This window comes from Perca flavescens, chromosome 20 (genome assembly GCF_004354835.1).
Source record: "Perca flavescens isolate YP-PL-M2 chromosome 20, PFLA_1.0, whole genome shotgun sequence".
NCBI lineage: Eukaryota > Metazoa > Chordata > Actinopteri > Perciformes > Percidae > Perca > Perca flavescens.
Genome location: NC_041350.1, coordinates 15,489,874 through 15,508,431, shown reverse-complemented (window position 1 = coordinate 15,508,431; position 18,558 = coordinate 15,489,874). Strand labels below are relative to the sequence as shown.

Genomic DNA, 18,558 nt, shown 5'->3' with positions numbered 1-18,558 from the left:
AGTAGCCCACAATGCATGAAGACGAGTCCGTAAGGATGACGCGTACTAGACCGAATTAAAGTCAAGAGGAGAGAGAGAGGGAGCGATAGAGAGAGAGCGAGAGAGAGAGAGAGAGAGAGAGAGAGAGAGAGAGAGAGAGAGAGAGAGAGAGAGAGAGAGAGAGAGTGCAAGACGCCTACCGACTGAAAACACTGCCGTACCCATGTTTGATGTGCTGTGTGTCTGCTAGAACACTCTGAGGTCCAATGTCCCAAAGTAGGCTGAGATAAACAATACTGATGTAACCTGGCATTTACTGCTAATGCTCAACACAACGCAAAGACATTTATAAGATATTTATTAGATTTTTATTTTTAAACACCAGCTTCATTGCATTTCTGTTTTTTGCCACCACATTGATACAGTTTATAAAAGGTGATGCTTTAGGCCAGAGTGCAAAGAATCAGATTGAAATGTTTTTAAGAGCAGAGTTGCATAATATTGTTGGTGGTCTTCACAAGGCACAGTTATGAAATTACCCCACAGCCCACGGCCATGTACGTGGTACTAGAGAGCCAACGTGACATTCACAGTTTACTTACTAAAACAGATAACTGTCAGTGGGAATAAAACCTTGGTGTTAATCTTAATAAGGGAGGCAATATAGAAGAATCGTGTTTGGATCTATGTGAAATAATTCTTTGACACCTCCACATTATTTTACATCACATTAATAAAAAAAATAATAATAATTTTACTAACTACTCCTAGTATTGACACAATTGGACACTTAGTGGTCGCAATTCTAGAGCAAATTTTTGATTAGGTTTTAATTACAGAAAATTAATCAGTATTTATTGTTTTATAATTGTTGATTGTTATTCTACAAGAAAAAGTTGCAAACTATGTCAAGTTCCAGCTTGCTTTTTTCTGTCTTATGTAATTGCAAATGGAATATCTTTGGGGTTTGGACTGTTGATTGGACAAACCAAGACATTTGGAGACACTACTTTGAGATTGAAGAAATGATGATGGGCATTTTGACTATTTTCTGACATTTTATAGATTTTTGTCAATTCTGAAAAGAATCATTAGTTTACATACTTTCTCCCTTTGTATCCTCTACAGGGATCTTAGTTATAGAGCTTAAAGGCACTTCAAAAGGGGTGATGCTTGAAGTTAAAATGTCTGTTTTGCAGGTCAGCTTCTCTGCTCACTACACCAACACACTGTCCAGACTGTATGTCATTATCATGGCTTATTGATGTTTCATAAATCCACAATAATTATTTTTGCCCAAAGGACTTCTGTTTGAAAGTATTGCTCGAGATTTAAATAAGAGAAGTGACAGCCAATTGTGTCACAGCCTGCTTATTCCAAATAACACAAACAGCATCTAAGCCGACTATTCAAATAACTTTGGATTAAGATCAATGAACTCAGCATCTAGCCCTACAGCCTTTTGGTGCGGCTGAGCATTTATTGCATCTTTTGCCTATCAAAAAGCTCTTCACAGATAGTAATGGGTTGAGCTAATGCACATGAGCTGTGGATGACTTTTAGAGTGTAAAATCCACATCTGCTGCTGAACTGCATTTGCAGATACAATGCAGAGATTTTTCAGAGTTTTTGAAGTATACAACAAGCCTGGGTTTGGCGTATAGTGTGCCGGGTGGTTCAGCTCGTCCATCCTCTCCTACAGTCAGTCCCAGTATTGATTATCTGACAAGAGGAAAGCACTACATCCTGGTTCCTTCCTGCTGCCTCACCTCATTCCAACTAGCAGCAATCTGCCACAACATACATGACAGCCCTTTTATACTCAGATAAGCAACCCTCTTAATATAATTACTGTGTTCCTTTAGTGTTATTATTCTTGCCGACATACTCAATCAGCAACTCTGCGAACAAACAGAGCCCAAGAATATTACTTGCATCAAACAAAGAGAGATTTTAATGCCCTGTGTCATTTAGGGAATATTAATGTTCAGAGAATTTATCTTTACTATCTGTGTATTCTCCTTTATTGTAACAGTCCAGCTTGGCTGTATCACAGTGGAGGTAGATTGCCATCTAGTGGGTAAGTCTGGCAACACATGACATTAAGTTGCATACATTATAGTGAAAGGACAGAAAGTACATATAATTGTCTAAAATTTGATTTTTTTTTTGCTTTGCTGCATTTTTCTTATTTTCTTATTTATTTATTTTTGTTGTAAATTATTCTGTTTATTTTGTATCGCTTTTTGTCACTTTGTCACAATTTAAATATATTTTACAAAAACAAATTAAGGGCAAACAACAAAGCATTGGAGCCAAATAGGGAATACATCAACCTACTGTCTTGTTGTCTGTGTCCATATTGTCCTTAGATTTACCCAGATATGATAGCATCCTTGTTGTTTGCCATGAAGGTGATCAATTTCTCCCATTTTTTGCTCAGTTTTTCCATCATACATAATATTTTCCTACGTCCATAGCATCATGTTTAAGACTAGGAGGACCTAATTTATAATAGTTTTTGTTGTCCCTTTTTTTGCAGCTAACCAGTAGAATCTTACCCTTTTTTACTCCCTTATTGTAAAGAGAAACAAACTGAAATACCTCCAACCAAAAAATGTTTATCTTGTCTGATACTTGTGATGCTGTAACTTTGTTCTCCCATGGGTATCAATACATTTGTATCTTATTTTAGCTATTTTTAGCAAAGAAGTCAAACAGGTGACAGAAAGAATTGCTTACCATAGGAAGTTGCCCAATAACGGATGTATCTTAGACAACTTCTGCCAAGGAGCTAGTACAGACAGAGTCAGATTTGAGTCATATTAGCGCTCCTCTGGGAATCTACCACACTGTTAAACCATTTTAGTTTTTACACAAGGTGAAACTTAACAGGTCAAGTTGTTGACCGCTTACAGATCAGTAAGTTGATGCAGTAGACAAATCAAGTTGACATTAGTAGTCATTACTAAAAATTATAATTAAACATAATTTTTTTTTTCTGGAGTCATGTTGTCTAAAATAAGCAAATGAAGTTAAAGCTTAAGTGCGTAAGTTTTTTTTATATTAATGAACGTCTGTTACATTCAAGCCATTGCCAAATGAGTTGATAAAAAGCTAATTAAGACTATCAGCTCCACAAAACTCTCTCTCTGTATTTCTCCGTTCCAGCAACTTTGCGCGCAGAAAATCGAGTGAAGAAAATTACCTCTTCTGAAGAGTCCATCATGTTTCCTTAATCCTCCATGTTCTCCTTGGCTACAAGCAATTGCGTCATTACTTATAATTCCTTATGGGGGACACAGAAAATATGCACTATAGCTTTAAACATGCAAATAAACAACAAATATAAAACAGGCTACTACTTATCACTACTAGAAAAATAATTTAATATAAATATTGTTTTTCCTTTATGACAGTATAACTTTAACAACAATGTATACAATACATTAGAGCCATTAAACAGAGAGGAAATCAACACACAAAACATTGCAAAGGTCAAACGTATTGTACTGTATGAAAAGTTTCAATCAGCAGACAGAGTTATTGATTTCCAATTAACTATGTGACAGTAACCTGTTTTCTCACTGCCCAGAGCCCATGAGTCCCCCCGCCTGGATCTCGGTCATGGTGCAACAATAAATGTAGATAAACATGAACACTAAATCAACCATACATAACTCATAATAATAACAATAATAATAATAATAATAATAATAATGCACAACCAAAACATTGACAAAAAATTTTTTTAGCACAGAACAGTTCAAATGACCCCACCCCTCCCATACAGAAACTTAACATCCTTAGTTATTTCTGCTTAATATGATCTGTGCACTGCATACTTAAGCTGCTTATTACAAATAACTATTGTGATTTAGTAATGAATATGGTTTTTAACAAAACATGAACTAAACAAGTAGTGACCACTAAAAAGTTTAATTACAACTAAGTCTTACAGAATGCAAACATGGCAAGAAATGATAGTTCAATATTTTCTAACATTACTGTATATCATCAGACCCCACACACTCCCAGGCTGCATTTTATTCACGCAGTTTGCATGTGTGTACCAGAGATATGAAATGAAAGACCAACATCCCGTCCACCTGTCTTGGCACAAGGACAGCCGTCACAACGTGTGATTTATGGATGCCACTGTGCTTCCTCATTCTCCCTCACTTCAAAAGCACAGGAGTGGGGTGACAGGCCAGGGGAGGGGAGCCCCATTGTTAATTGGCCTTTTCAGCTGAACAGAGAGGTAAAGGGAAGAAGAAGAGAGAAGGACAATAGGGTCCCATTGCCTCTCCAGAACAAGAGGGATGTACCGCCTAAAAAGATAGACCAGTCAGAGCACATATAGACCTGCAGGGCTCTCCTCAGACAACCCCAAACGGAGTGAGTGAGGCAATCAATCATGTTGGCTGCAGCTTACTCTGAATAAATGGCCTGTGGCCTCAATATAGACTGCAGAATGTTTTTAAAAATGCTCTGTCCTGGTGCTAGTGGTTCAGGGTATGCCTTAAGGGTAGCACAGTGCACCAGCATGAGGTGTTACTTAGCAGACAAACAGTTTCCTCACATCTCTTTCCACTGCTGCTGCGGTTCAATGGGACGATAGGTAGCTACTACTTTTCCACTTCAATAAGGGGATGAAGCTCAATTAGCATTTCACAAGTCCCCTTTTCCTCCTCCATTGCAACCTTCCCCGCGGAGCCCATGCTTTCTCTGGGGATTGTCCTGTTTTGGGCCCTTGTTGCCGTTGGCAGGGTGACAGTATTCGAGTGTGCAAACTTGTGCTATTGTCCGCGGGCCAGAGGGAGCCATGGAGACCCCATAATATGACACAGGAAAATGTTTGCTGATGGCAATTCTATGGGCTTTGTCCGACTCTTTCTCCTTCATGACGACTCGATTTAAGTCTCTAAATGTTTGACTACAAATGCAGGAGTGCTATCCAGCTCCTTTCCCTTTGTCCCGCGAGGTTTGAATGAGTAATTCAGTCTTTGTGTAGCTCGATTGAGGGGGCAAACAGAAAGACAAGATTCTTGAGCGTTCAAGCCCCTTTCCATGGTTATGCACTCTTTAGATCCCCCACCAAATCCTGCAGCTGACATCACTCTTGGGGAGGGTATGAGGGGTATCTATGTTTAACTTTAACAGCTCCAGAATAAAGTTAGAATGCACAGATATTTCAGCAAAACTTCTCGGTTTTATTTATGCACACTCCGGATTTTAGGATATGTTTGGCAAACGCGCGGAAATCACCGTGTAGGAGAAATATCGCATCCCCTCAGCGGCTTTTTTCATCCATGTTTCCATGACAACAATTTGCAGTGGTGAAGAATTCGATACCAGGGCGCTTGGAGGCTGATTGGGGTGCATTGTGAGGGGCCTGGGGTCGCTGATTGGTTCAAGAAAAGCACCATAACTACAAGGAGTTTATATTCATTCAACTTGTTGAAGTGCTCCTACTGCAGCCTGGAGAGAAGTCCGTGTGGCTTCGAGAGAGTCTGGATTCATCCAGCAGTAGTGAGTAAAGGGTTATCAGGCCTAGGCCTAAAATATCAACTGAGAGGCATCACATTCAATGTAGCCTATAGGCTTGATTGCAGAATTAACAGAGAAAAATGCGCAATTACGCAACGCTTAAGTTTGTTTTTTGATTTCCCTTCAGGTATTGGCGGTGGACTTCAAGCACCAACATGGACTGATATTATAAATGTTTTTTGCAAGAAATGGCGAACGCAGACAGTGAGGTCAAGACCTTGCTGAATTTTGTGAATTTGGCATCCAGCGACATCAAAGCGGCCTTGGACAAGTCAGCTCCGTGCAGACGCTCCGTGGATCACAGGAAATATCTACAGAAACAACTGAAACGTTTCTCTCAGAAGTACTCCAGAGTCCCAAGATGCCACACGCACAGGTCAGCGGAGTATGGGTGCGCCAAACCGGTGGGGACTGTTCACCAGAGTGTGAATGCCACAGAGAAGGCCAGTTCGGATTCTCGGTGTGTGGAGAATGTGGGGAGCGCCGTGGAGCAGGTGCCTATGAGGAAACGCCAACTACCAGCCTCATTTTGGGAGGAACCTAAGTTGACCCAAACTAAAATGGAGCACTCGCATTTAGGACGGAAAAAGAACCCTGCAAGCACACCTGAGGGCAGTGAAAACGAAAAGAGGAAAAGGAGTTATGATGATGATGATGCAAAGGCCACTCTGTCTGCGTCCAGTCGACGCAGCTCTGCGGATAAAGAGACACTGAAATTGGACCTGACCTCTCACCACTGTGTGAGCGTGTGCGGCTGCTGCCCCTTCCAGTACCACGGCCACCAGGTCCTCCACAGTCACATCGTTGTCCCCCATCCGCCCCTGGGACTGTGGAGCAAAACAGCGGAGACAGAGAGACCTGAGCATCATTATGGACAGAAAATTCACACGCACGTTGTGGTCAAACCTATACCGACCAAACCCACCGTCCAGTCGCCGATCTTCAGTGTGTTTGGATTCATTTAATTATCCTACTAATGGAGTCAGTCACACACAAGATGTGTAAATAGGACTAATTGTTTTCATTTTGTGTTCTACACAGCCAACTCTTTATCTGTCAACATTTGTACACGAGACACTTCCTCAAGCACTTATTTCTATTTGTAATGTTTAAATCTAAAGGACTAAGTTGCACTTGTAGAATAACTTTATCATGTTCACTTCAATGCCAGTCTGATGCCTTCCAAGTATCTGAAAACTGACAGTAAGTTCAAAAGTTTCTACTTTTAGCTTTCTGCAGATAATCTTTTTTTTTTAGTACCAAAAGTCATGCAAATGAATGAGAACATCCGGTTTTCTCTTTCAACAATGAGAATAGAATGTGGGACATAGACTGCTTTTTCTTTGTCAAAGTAATGTTTGATAGGCACATCATTTGAAACGATGACTTTTATTTTTAAATAAATGATTCAACTTCTCTCAAGAACTCCTTTGGGCATTAGATCATTTTTGCTTTCATTGAGCTTTTCTGTGAAACTACAAAACACTCTTGATGGACAGATTAAAGAAACTTGTTGTCACGTTATAAATGTTATAAATAGATATTTTATACATAGAGAATTGCATTTACAGATTAAAGATATTAGATGCAGCTAAAAAAAGAAACACATAAATTTAGTCACATCTCTTGATGCCTATATTGCTTGAAGTTCACTTAAAAGTCAGTCAGCCAGGCTCAGGTATCTGATCAGTCTGTCTGGCAGAGGTAGACATGTGAGAGATTTCAGTCTGTGTCTCCCCATTTGGGTCCGAATCCTGAATCTGCAAAGGTGCAGCAGTGGACGAGGCGATGCTGTGGACAAGACAAAGAGACAAGATAAAGAGGATTGTCGCCTGCATATTTGTAGACAACATTTGCATATGCGAGGAAGTGAAAGACAGAAAGAGACATATTTGCATTTCAGGATGATAAGATTTTGTCAGGCGCTTACACAACTTCCTCTTCACAGCGAGCCATTCTTCTCGGCTGTCTAGCAGTTCAGTGAGCTTGCTGCACAGGTGAACATGACCAACGTGCTCCAGCAGCAAGTCTATGATCGGTCCTGCCCATTTACACATAAGTGATGTCGAGATCCACTCACAGAACTGAAAAAGGAAATCAGAAAAAAAATACTCATAAATCACATACAAATGTCAGTTATTGTAAAATCGGTGACACTGTTTTTGCTTATTTTTCACACCTGTGTTGCTCTTTCTGGCGGCTCACTGCAGTTTAAAGGAAACATGTTGTCATTCTGCAAAACATATCCATTGCTGCCAACAGTTCCTATGTGGGATCCTCCAGATGTTGGGTGAGGGGCACAGCCATATGTACAGGTAAAACAGGACAGGGCATTGCAGCCGGTGTCCAAAAGGCACTTGAGTAGAGGGAGGTTATTCATGCAAAGTGCAACAACAGCGGGGAACGTAGTAGCATAAGAGGGTATTCTGGCATTGACATCGGCCCCTCTCTCCAGCAGCAAGGACACAGTGCTGACACAGCCCTGCCGTACAGCCATCAGAAGAGGACTGACTGGGTCTAGGCTTAGACTAGCACCAGCGTTCAGTAACACCTCTGCCGTCTTGGTGCTGCCGTTGGCGATTGCAAAGTAGAGGGCTGTTGCGCGTCCATCAGCATACTGGATGGAATGACTGTTGGCCAGTGTAGCATTTACATCTGCACCTGTCTTCAGCAGCACAGCTGCCACGGTGTGTCTGTTGTGCTCTGCTGCCAGGTGGAGGGGGCTGACACAACTGTGGCGGAGCCTGGCTCGACTTGTCACTGAGACAAGCAGGGCCACAATCCTGAACACAAAGTGAGAACACAAAACACAAAGACAACAAATACAAAGCAGTTTATATGACTCTTATCACAGCTCCATTCACAATAACTACTCTATTGTACATGTTGAATGTGAATACAAATGTTACATCTTCACCAATATTTTCTATTATAATAATACCTGACTAACAAGTTATAGTACTTACTCATGGTGTCCATATTGTGCAGCAATATGCAGTGGCAGCAGTCCTGAGTTGGTGGGTTTGTTGGCATCTGCGTTTTTAGTCAACAGCACTACTACGCTTTCCTTGTGGCCATTTTTACTAGCCTCATGCAGCGCTGTGACACCATCACACGTCTGCATGTTCACATCTGCACCTACAGAAAAGCATTGTCCCTTTATAACCTTTAAATGGGGATCAGTAATATGAAAAGGAGAATTATTGTGTAGAAAAGTACCTTTCCCAATAAGGTAACACAGTGCCCTCATCTGTCCTCGCTGAGCTGCTACAATAAGTGGTGTGATGCTGTAGGTATTAGGTGGATTGATTGCGGCCCCGGCTCTTATTAGCATCTCACAGATCTCTGTGTTGTCCCTGGATACAGCCTCATGGAGAGCCGTCCAACCCTGACCACAACGCTGGTTCACAGTGGCCCCATATGACAGAATGAGGCTCACTGTGTCCACATTCTCCAACTCACATGCTACAGAAACAGACAAGACACTGAGTCATTTAGCTGTTATACAGTTATCCATAATGGAAATTGTTGTATATAATTGATTTCACAGCTGTACCTTTGTACAAAGGGGTTTCTTTGTTCTTGCTGCTGATGTCGGGGTCGGCGCCTTTCTCCAGAAGGCACCGCACACATGACAAGTGTTTACAAGACACAGCAAGAAGCAAGGCCGTCTGCTCCTGCAAGGTACGTTTGTCTACCGAACCTGGATGGGCTGGAGCAAGAAAAAAAAAAGTACATATCACAAAGCACCAAAAACACCTATTTGAATTGACCTGTTTTCTTTCCCATATTGTAATACTGCGCCCATGTGATTTAACTGAACAAATGGACTGTTTGCATTGCTTTCCATGTCATACCCCTGAGTAGGATCTTCAAACACTCTGTCTGCCCACAGAAGGCGGCATCATGCAGAGGTATCCACCCATCTTCGTTCTCCTTCAGCAGGCTGAGAGGAGCGGATGTTGCCAGATCATTAACAGCCTTCACATCCCCTCTCCTGATGCCAAAGACAACCGGCTCAACATCCCTTGAAAGGACCAAAACAAAAAAGACTTTAACTGACTCACACTTAAATGCAATCAAGTGTAATTTTAGACACATCAGCACTTTGAGGACTGTAGTTTTGATGCAACCAACCATGGATCTTTATATTTAGGTGATTATCTTGATTTGAATTTGGCTTGATTTGACCTAAATAAGCAATTCTAATTGGTATGTTATGTTATTAAATCAACCAAGATTAAACACGTCTTACTCATATTCTTCTATAGTTATAGGCTACAGAAGACCTCAGTTGCGCACAAGGACACACACACAGCCCCCGTGTCAAACAGCCCACAACAACAAAAGACTCACTCCGGCTCTGACGTTACGTCCCTCTGACTGTCTCCTCTCCTCCTATCTCCTCGCAGTCGCGACAGAACATTATTACATTTACCTCCAGCATTACGGAACTGAGATAAGTATTCAGAATAGCTGAATTTCGTCATTACTGATGACAGATTTCACGGCAGTGTTTCCTCACACAGCGCGGCGAAGCAGAGCGCGCAGCGCCGAGCGGGGCTCAGCTGTGCTGCCTCAGATTATTTTGGGATTGTATTGTCAGGCGGCAGGGTGACGGGTTTATCCATATATGTCAAGAGACTCGGACATCCACAGATAAGGCGAACTGCACTGGAGATAATGCAGCCGAAGCCGAGATGTCTTTCTTTGCATGGCGCCTTTATTTCATTGGCTGGTTTCCACATTAGGCATCGAGATAATAAAAAGCACTAATCTTAAAGGAAGGGAAAAACACAAAGCAAGGCATAACAATAAGTATTACAGAAGATTAAAGATAGACCCACCATCATTCATCAGACACTACTCACTTTTAAATGCCACAGACATTGCAGTCCTGTGTCCACTACTGCTATTTGAATCTTACTGTTTTGAGTCCTTCATTTTTACAAAGAAAGGAGGTAACTGTAAGGTCCTAAAATCAAATGGACTAAAGTGACCAGGGCTGTAGCCATGATTTTACAAATACTGGGGCCATGAATCTGAATTTCCCTACTACCACCGCACCAAAAATTTTTGACATTGTCTTTAATTAAAGCTATATAGTGCATAGTTTCTGTCGCCCCCATGAGGAATTCTAAGATTATCCATACAAGGACCACGTCTGTGAATTGGTCAGATTTAGTCTGTGAACTAGGTCAATAAGAAAGACAACGTCTGTTAACTTGTCAGATATTTCTGTGAATTTATCAAGAGACAGACTGTGAACTGTCCCGGATTTATCAAGGTTTACCGAGATTAAACTAAGCTTTGTAGCGACGGCTACATCGTAGTGAAAAGTAGAACTACTGCAATCTTGTAATGGGTAACGAAAACACCAAGTCACTTTTTTTTTTTAATCATTTCTACCTGCACTTTAATGTTTTAATTTGTTTTTTAATGTTTTAACTGCTCTTTAATGTTTTATGTAAAACACTTTGAATTGCCCTGTTGCTGAAATGTGCGATACAAATAAAGCTGCCTTGCCTTGCCTAAGTAATGACAACAAAACTGTCGGAGTCCACATGATACCATATTCCGTATTCCGTAAGGATTATAAAAACATGATGGACTCTTCAGAAGAGATAATCATCTTCACTCGAGCTTCTGCGCAGGAAAGTCACCGGACGACACAATCTTCTGAACATATCCATACTGAGAAATACAGAGAGAGTTGTGTGGAGCTGATAGTCCCAATGTAGAAACTCATTTGGCAAGTTACGCACTAAAGCTTTAAACGGCAATTATATTTTCAGTAAATCCCATTTCCCCAAGTGATGGTCGAGAAGCTGTTGACGCTGACGCTGGAAACCCCTTCCCATCCAAAATATGAGAATCATGCCTTTAAAAACCCACCATACATATAATTTGTGTGTCTTTGTAGAATGTAAACTCCTTAAAACCTCCATATTCCTCTAGCAATACTGAGGATGTGACCTCTGTGTCCTCAGTGGTAGCTACAGACATGGACCTCTGTTTGTCTTTATGTTTTCACACCAGAGAGAATGAAATAACTTTATATCCCAGGTATTTACCACAAAATCTCCAAGCTTTAACTTTTTTAAGAAAATGATTCGCATCATATGCTTCTTAAAATGGTTCAAAATGAAGTCCTATTGAGGGCGCTAATGAGCAAATCGTGTCCTAACTTTTTACAAATCTGGTTTGGCTGCATAGTTTGTCTGGCAAAACTCCTATTAAAAGATTCCATTCCTTTCAAGGCAAACCACCAGGTATTGGTTAGAGTCACATGGGTACAGTAACAAACTTGTTCATGTTCATGACCTCTGGGCAGAGCTCATCAGCTTAATGTGTCTTACGTTTCTTTTAAAATGTGAAGCACCTCATACTGGCTTGTAACTTACTCACTAATTCACTTTTAGCAGGCTGCAGTTTCTCCACAAGAGGGAGGTGTTGTCATTAAAAGACCACATACATATTTTTATGTTAAGTTAAATATGGCATCTACATGAAATTAGAGTAATAGCAGCAGTTTAGACATGCAGATGTATACATTTTAATGTCGACTCTTAAGGTAGAAAGTAAAAGCTGCTGCACACTTACAGTCAGGCCACCTGCAGGCATTAAGTATTAGAGCAGTGGTGTTTTCTTTTAGTTGCTCTTTTCTTTGTGTGTTTATTTACAGTTTTAGATATAACACTTGTACCATGTTAGCCAAAATGAAATCACTGATAATAATGGAATGCCATTTTGTCATATTTCCCCTCAGTGTGTGTTAACTAGCCTACACCAAAACTGTAGAACTACAATTCTAAATATTCAGCACAGTTTATTATAAGACATCATGAGCATGTGCATACTAAAGTGCCTTATAAAGTAATATTATGTTTCCTCACCTGAGCAAGTTTACTGTTGAGTTGGCTGAAGTGTGGAGACTCAAAGAGAAGACAGCCAGCCTGTCTTTGACATCATTGTTTAGTCTCTGGTAAAGAGACATGGATCTGCTGACTGCGATCATCACAGGAGGAGTTGTGTTGTCCAGTCTGAGGACCGGGACATCCAACAGTGTGCTGCTGTCTTCTTTATAGACCAGAGATTCAGACCAACAGATTAGAAAACCAAAGTCAGAACACAGCAATTGTAAAGAACAGGATTGCAAAGTCCCTAAAACAAAAGATAACATACCAACATGCACAGTATAATACACATATGCTCTACAGCCATACTGTATGAATTAGAGACCAAGCTCATTTGACAGAGCTGAAATCTGCATGGGCAGACATCAGTGAGCAGCAGCTCAGGCAATAAGGATAAATGCCTTTTAAGGGCATGCACAACTGTGTTTGATACCACTTGTTTCTGCTGCTCCAGAGGCAACGCGAGGTGAGCTCGTGTGAGTTATGCAGCAGAAAGTTGGCGTAAGAATAACAAATAAAGCTGGAGTTACAGTTTATTTGCTCAACTATGACTATGATTAATGAACTCAGGAAATACTGTATATTTTTATACAAAGATAAAGTTAAACACACACACACACAAATTTAGAAGACCAAGTGTATAAAACTTGTCTTTTAGCTTGAACTATAATTCAAAGACTTCATTTCCTCATCCCCATTCACAGAAGTTGCTTCAACATTACAAATGTGTTGACCTACCTTTATAACAAGAAGAGAGTATCCCTCTGTTGTGTGTATAAGCTCATACTATCAGACAATGAAGTGTGAAAATGTGCACACAATGACCACAGATTTTGGTTTCACAATAACTTCTTTGGAAGGTGAAAAAGGCTTCCTGCATTTAAACTGGAAGTGGCCTCTGGTTTACTTGACACAAACAAGTCTAGCAGTGTATTTATTTACAGCTGCAAGAACTAGAATACATAGACTAAAGCTCTGAAGCTTTTGATGCAAGTGCATATGTTGCTATATATGTTTAAAAATGGATTGGACAGAATATGTAACCAGTACACTCACCAAAAGGACCACACAGTTGAAAGAGCACTTCCCTATTTTCAACAAAAACTGAACATTATAACCATCATGAAGGTAGGATTTACTGCAGGCAAGAAAAGATAGTGGTAATACCTGTAGTCTATGGGTAGCTATATAGTTATAGCTAATATAGTTCACATGGAATTTTTCTTCTTAACATTACCAGCTTTGCTCTCTGTTTAACACAGTAATGATATACCCTTTTCACAGACTTGACTTGACACAGCAGGTGTAACACAGGTGTAATCACCATTAACCATGTCTCTATCCTGTTAAAGCAAGCCTTGTCAGCATGTACAGTGGCTAAATGAAGTTCAGCCCTTATTCATATTATTAACACCTGTGGGTTTCCTGCTATCTCAAGTCAAAATATCTGCTGGGAAAAATAGTCTATTGGTAAAACTAATGTGGATGCAACCATCATTAAGGTATTAGTTTAACCTGTGATTTTCCTGTTAATGACATGTCATATCTATAACCGCTATGAATTAAGGTCTATAAATCTAGAAAGTCCCCCTCCACTCAAAAATGTGTTTTGCTTATTCACTTGGATATTTGACCGTGAGAATGATGTGAAGGCAGAGTTTGACACCAGAAGACTGTTTTCATATTTATCTGATGAAGAATAATTTTGTGATGCCTACTAGTTTTGGAAACCACATGGTTCAATATGCAACTTACACAAGTCTAATGTAGAAACTTCGAAACCTCTAGTGCACAAACACAGAGAACGAAACGTTCAGTGAAGTAGTTTTCAATGAGGTAGAAAAAGTTAGAGAAACAGGAGGCTTTTACAAAGTATTATTATCATTGTGGGACATCTCACCTGTAAAGTCTGCAGAGTAGCAGAATGTATCATGTTAGCTCTAATGGAGTTAATACAGTAACAGTGGAACACAAACCCTTCGTAAAGTTCCTGGACTTCAGAGTCAGCAGAGGTTTTTTACACCACTTAGTTCCCGGTTTTAGAATTAGAACCAGCAGGGGTTGTAGCTGATTCTGTGGTTTGTCCTGGGACCAGTGGTCTCTGGCAGGGACCATTATCAATAATAATAACAATAATAATCATAATATATATGATATAGTGTATTTTATAGACAAAAGATTGTGATCTCTGACATTTATCCAGCTAACAGTGCTGCCAAAACGACAGGAAGGGTTTGACAATACTAAAGCCGCTTCACAGACCACAGGGACCACAGGGAAGACCACTGAGGAGCTGGTCGCGACCAGTGTCTCTAGCGCCCCTAGTGGTTGTGACCACTGGTCCCTGCCAGAGACCACTGGTCTTAGGACAGACCACAGAATCGGCTACAACCCCCTCTTCATTAGAACGGAGTGAGCGCTGTCTCGGACCTCTAATGATCTCATTTCTATGCCTCTCATTCAGTCAATAAAAACGAACCGCCTCTTTGGCAGTTGCCATGACAACCGAGAAACGATCCCGGCACATTCCCTGTTGTCTCGCCCGCGGTGTCCCAAGCAACAGCTACACAAATCCAGGAAAACATCCGAAAAAAGACCCTTGATCGTCCTTATTCTGGTCGCCCGAACGTGGAATAACTGCAGGACTTGTTTATTCATCAGGATTCCTCGACAATATGACGACTTCTTCCCTTCCTGTTTTAGATAACAGCGACCCCCGTCTAAAACTGACGGTGCAAAACAGAATTAGAAACATTTTTGTAACACAATCGGAAGACTCCAGGTAGGCCTGTGCTTTTACTAGCTATACAATGGGCAGCATGTTCACTTCCCTTCTCTTTAACATCCCATTTATAAATGTTTCAATTGAATGTTCCTGAAAATCAATTTCCTCCTCAGACACAGGAAGGAGGACAATGTCAACCACATACCTGTTGTGACAGAGGTGAGAATAAAGCATGTGATAAAAAATAAGGATACAATTATGTGCTGTCAACCTGTGCATTTAAGAAATATACTATTAAAATAATAATACAAAAAATCATTTTGTGGCCTGTAATGGCTCCCTTTTTAAGATATTTTGGTAAATGGAAAGAGTTTTACTGTTTTATATGTTTAGCCTTCAAGCAGAGTCCTTGAGGCAGGAGTGAATACTTTGCAAAAGACCCTGGTTCTGAAGAAGCAGGCTGAGTTGGACGAGGTGGACCAGCAACTCACACTCAAACGAAAAGAGTTTAACAACTATGTGGAGGCTCTAGCTCAGATGAGGTCTGAATTGGAAATAAAGCAACAGCAGGTGAATTGAAACCCCATGAAAGTACTTGAAAGCATGAATGATTGTGGACTAGACATTCACTGTTGACATGGGCCTAATACCTAAAACCTTGGGGTTTGTATTTCCACCCAGACTAAAGAGAGGGCGATGAAGTTTGAGAAGTTTGTGGCTGAAAATGAAGTGAAGCGACGCCGAGCATTGAAGAAGTATGAGGTTGCACGGGAGCTGAACATTGCGAAACAGAGAGAGATAGAAGATCTGACAGAACAGTTGAAACAACTTAGAGCCAGGTAACTTTAAACCGAAGCCTTAATGTGAGGATCATGCCCATTAAGTCACTTTTTACCTCAGTTGTACCATATCTCAATTAACAGACAGCAAGTTTTAAAGGAGAGAATGGCAAAATACAAAATCTATGAGGACTACTTGATGAAAACACTAGATTATCTCCCCAGCAGTAAGTTAAACTGACTTGTATTGGCCTCCATAACAGAACTTTTACATGTACCTGTGCTTTTTTATCCTAATGAGTTAATTACACACCAGCTGTCAAATTGACCAAAATGCGCAATCTCTTGCAGCTTACCTTGATAATGGGTCTGAATCTTTGGTTATGCCCATCATTCGGCGCCACGAGACCCTGTCCATCACCCACCGGGAGCTGCTGCAGCGTTTGGGGCGTCTGGAGGAGGAAGTGGAGCAGGGGCAGCGACTACTGCAGATCATGAAGCAGGAGCACAGTATTAAAAAATTGGTCAGACAAGCACATATATTCACTGCAACTTTTCTTCAATTGACAGTGCTTGAATGAACAACGTATTAGAGTCTGTATGTGTGTTGCAGATGGCCAATAAGGAACTGTCTGAACTCCAGAGTGAGTTAGAAACCCTCAAAGAGAAGAACAAGCAGGCAGAGGTTAACCTGCTGATGGAACAAGGCCTGTCCAGAGAGAAGGTGTGCTTTCAAGATTATTGAGTTTAGCTAATTTGCAGACAGGAGTTTTGGATAAAAATGTGAACGTGCCATTATCACTCAGGTTGAGGAAGTGGGTTGCTTGCTTATGGCCATCAACAACCTTGCAGAGCAGTGTTATCTAGCAGCATATGGACCTCTGGAAAACATGAACATACTGACAAGGATGGACATGGTGAAGGTAATATCTTCATATCGTTATACTAGTAATTTACATTTCTTTACCTACCTTTTAACTAACCAAGAGTATGATTTCAGGAGTACATCCAGGACAAGGCAGACACAGAGAGGAGAGCAAGAAGACTGATGGAGTCGGGGTCTGCCATGACAAGTAGAACAGCTCTGACGGACAAAAGAGAGAGGGCCATGAAGAGCATCGGCAGTAAAACACAAATTAAAACTTCAAGTTAAGTTGGTAGAAAGCGTGAGACAATGAGTTGATGTAGAACTTTACCAACATGATGTCACTGCTTACAGTAATCAAAGTTAGTTGAGAGTTAAAGTTCATTTTTGACCTTGAAAGCAGTAGTTTGACAAAAGAAAAGTAAAACATGACAAGTATGACAACTAAGAATTTGAGATGCGTGAAAAAAAAGCAAGTAAACAGTTTACATATTTTTGTACATACACATTTTGAGTTTGTGTAACAGTTTCAGTGTTAGAAACTCTTTATGTAAAATGATATGCACCCAATTCTGCACCTAGTTTCATACAGATTTTAAAAATAGGGTGATCAAGTGTATTCGAGCATCAGAAGTTTGTAAATGTGTATCTCTGGAATGTGGAATCATTGTTGCATTTTAAAAATAAAATGGTTAAAATCAAATGATGCTGTCAGACAAGAAGTGATACCCATCAAAACAGCACATGCAATGGTATGTATGCAATTTCTATCAGATTTTGATTATACTAACAGCAATGAGAAAAGAGTATGGAGTCTCTGTGATATCTTGAATGTATCTATTAAATACAGTAAATATATTGCAGCAGAGAGAATCTGACTTTTCTGTTGTAAATCCTACATATCATGCAGGACCATACGTTGCATCCATTTACTTTTTCTGTTCTGTATCTACCACAAAAGTTTGTGTTTTTGTACAAGACACCAAGCATTAGCAGCAATGCATATGGCTGCTCCATGTTGCCAGACACTGCCATACAGGTTTTCATACAGGCAATCTTCTTGTGCAGACAGTGATCACCAATTATGTTGCAATGCTACTCCTCTGGGCAAGTAGCAAAACATACTCAACACATACCTTTTAGGCATTTATATCAAGTAGTAATCTGGGTTGTCTCTAGTGTTGTCTTTTCCTGGTTTTAAAGGCTGCATTACAGTAAAGTGATGTCATTTTCTGAACTTACCAGACTGTTCTAGCTGTTTTATTATTTGTCTTTACCCACTTAGTCATTATATCCACATTACTGATGATTATTTATTAAAAATGTCATTGTGTAAATATTATGTGAAAGCACCAATAGTCAACACTACAATATCATTGTGGTATTGATAATGAGGTATTTGGTCAAAAATATTGTGATATTTGATTTTCTCCATATCGCCCAGCACTACCAGATACATTGAAATGCAGTACTTTTACCTTGATACTTTAAGAATAATTTGCAGATAATACTTGCGAATGTAGAATTTTTAAGTAACAGAGGATTTCTTTTTCTTTCTTTTTTTTTACACTGAATAACTTCCACACTGTTGTTGACTCTCGTACCTGTCGACTGATGGAAATAGAGGGAAAGGTAACCATGTTTCACGCTGCCTACATCGGTTACACTGGTTTCCATTTTTAAAGCAATTTTTAGGCTTGGCGGTTGCAAAAAAGTCCTCTACAAAGGTATGACGCCAATATT

General features: G+C 40.2%; 3 protein-coding genes across 9 annotated transcripts; 2 read left to right on the top strand and 1 right to left on the bottom strand.

Moving 5' to 3' along the window:
- Positions 1–4,136: 4,136 nt before the first annotated feature.
- Positions 4,137–6,941, top strand: LOC114547391 (protein FAM181A). The gene is made up of 3 exons (XM_028566738.1): positions 4,137–4,377; positions 5,317–5,511; positions 5,657–6,941. Exon 3 carries the CDS (start codon positions 5,718–5,720, stop codon positions 6,492–6,494), a length of 777 nt encoding a protein of 258 aa, XP_028422539.1. The 5' UTR covers positions 4,137–4,377; positions 5,317–5,511; positions 5,657–5,717; the 3' UTR covers positions 6,495–6,941.
- LOC114547388 (ankyrin repeat and SOCS box protein 2) lies at positions 5,502–18,553 on the bottom strand. 7 transcript variants are annotated; one of them, XM_028566733.1, is made up of 11 exons: positions 18,420–18,553; positions 16,922–17,034; positions 16,307–16,435; positions 12,426–12,609; positions 9,387–9,556; positions 9,086–9,241; positions 8,749–8,994; positions 8,496–8,667; positions 7,709–8,312; positions 7,460–7,613; positions 6,900–7,320 (listed from the first exon to the last, which is right to left on the bottom strand). In XM_028566733.1, the coding sequence occupies exons 4-11, from the start codon at positions 12,545–12,547 to the stop codon at positions 7,190–7,192; spliced, it is 1,755 nt and encodes a 584-aa protein (XP_028422534.1). In that variant the 5' UTR covers positions 12,548–12,609; positions 16,307–16,435; positions 16,922–17,034; positions 18,420–18,553; the 3' UTR covers positions 6,900–7,189. The 7 variants fall into 7 exon arrangements, with proteins under 7 accessions (XP_028422532.1, XP_028422534.1, XP_028422535.1 ...); XM_028566731.1 differs by lacking the exons at positions 12,426–12,609; positions 16,307–16,435; positions 16,922–17,034; positions 18,420–18,553 and adding exons at positions 5,502–6,356; positions 9,886–10,216 and having other exon boundaries at positions 7,151–7,320; XM_028566734.1 differs by lacking the exons at positions 16,307–16,435; positions 16,922–17,034; positions 18,420–18,553 and adding an exon at positions 13,185–13,861.
- Positions 14,609–17,518, top strand: ccdc197 (coiled-coil domain containing 197). The gene is made up of 9 exons (XM_028566737.1): positions 14,609–15,228; positions 15,345–15,390; positions 15,565–15,741; positions 15,853–16,010; positions 16,095–16,177; positions 16,302–16,474; positions 16,564–16,674; positions 16,757–16,873; positions 16,951–17,518. The coding sequence occupies exons 1-9, from the start codon at positions 15,122–15,124 to the stop codon at positions 17,101–17,103; spliced, it is 1,125 nt and encodes a 374-aa protein (XP_028422538.1). The 5' UTR covers positions 14,609–15,121; the 3' UTR covers positions 17,104–17,518.
- Positions 18,554–18,558: the final 5 nt, after the last annotated feature.

Excerpts from the sequence above, each read along its gene's own strand:
- LOC114547391 (XM_028566738.1), top strand. The coding sequence starts at position 5,718 with ATGGCGAACGCAGACAGTGAGGTCAAGACCTTGCTGAATTTTGTGAAT.
- LOC114547388 (XM_028566731.1), bottom strand. The coding sequence starts at position 10,019 with ATGACGAAATTCAGCTATTCTGAATACTTATCTCAGTTCCGTAATGCT. Across the intron at positions 9,557-9,885 it reads GACGTAACGTCAGAGCCGGA|GGATGTTGAGCCGGTTGTCT; the intron begins GTGAGTCTTTTG and ends GGTCCTTTCAAG. Across the intron at positions 7,614-7,708 it reads CGCCAGAAAGAGCAACACAG|TTCTGTGAGTGGATCTCGAC; the intron begins GTGTGAAAAATA and ends TTCCTTTTTCAG.
- ccdc197 (XM_028566737.1), top strand. The coding sequence starts at position 15,122 with ATGACGACTTCTTCCCTTCCTGTTTTAGATAACAGCGACCCCCGTCTA. Across the intron at positions 15,742-15,852 it reads TGGAAATAAAGCAACAGCAG|ACTAAAGAGAGGGCGATGAA; the intron begins GTGAATTGAAAC and ends ATTTCCACCCAG. Across the intron at positions 16,011-16,094 it reads TTGAAACAACTTAGAGCCAG|ACAGCAAGTTTTAAAGGAGA; the intron begins GTAACTTTAAAC and ends CTCAATTAACAG.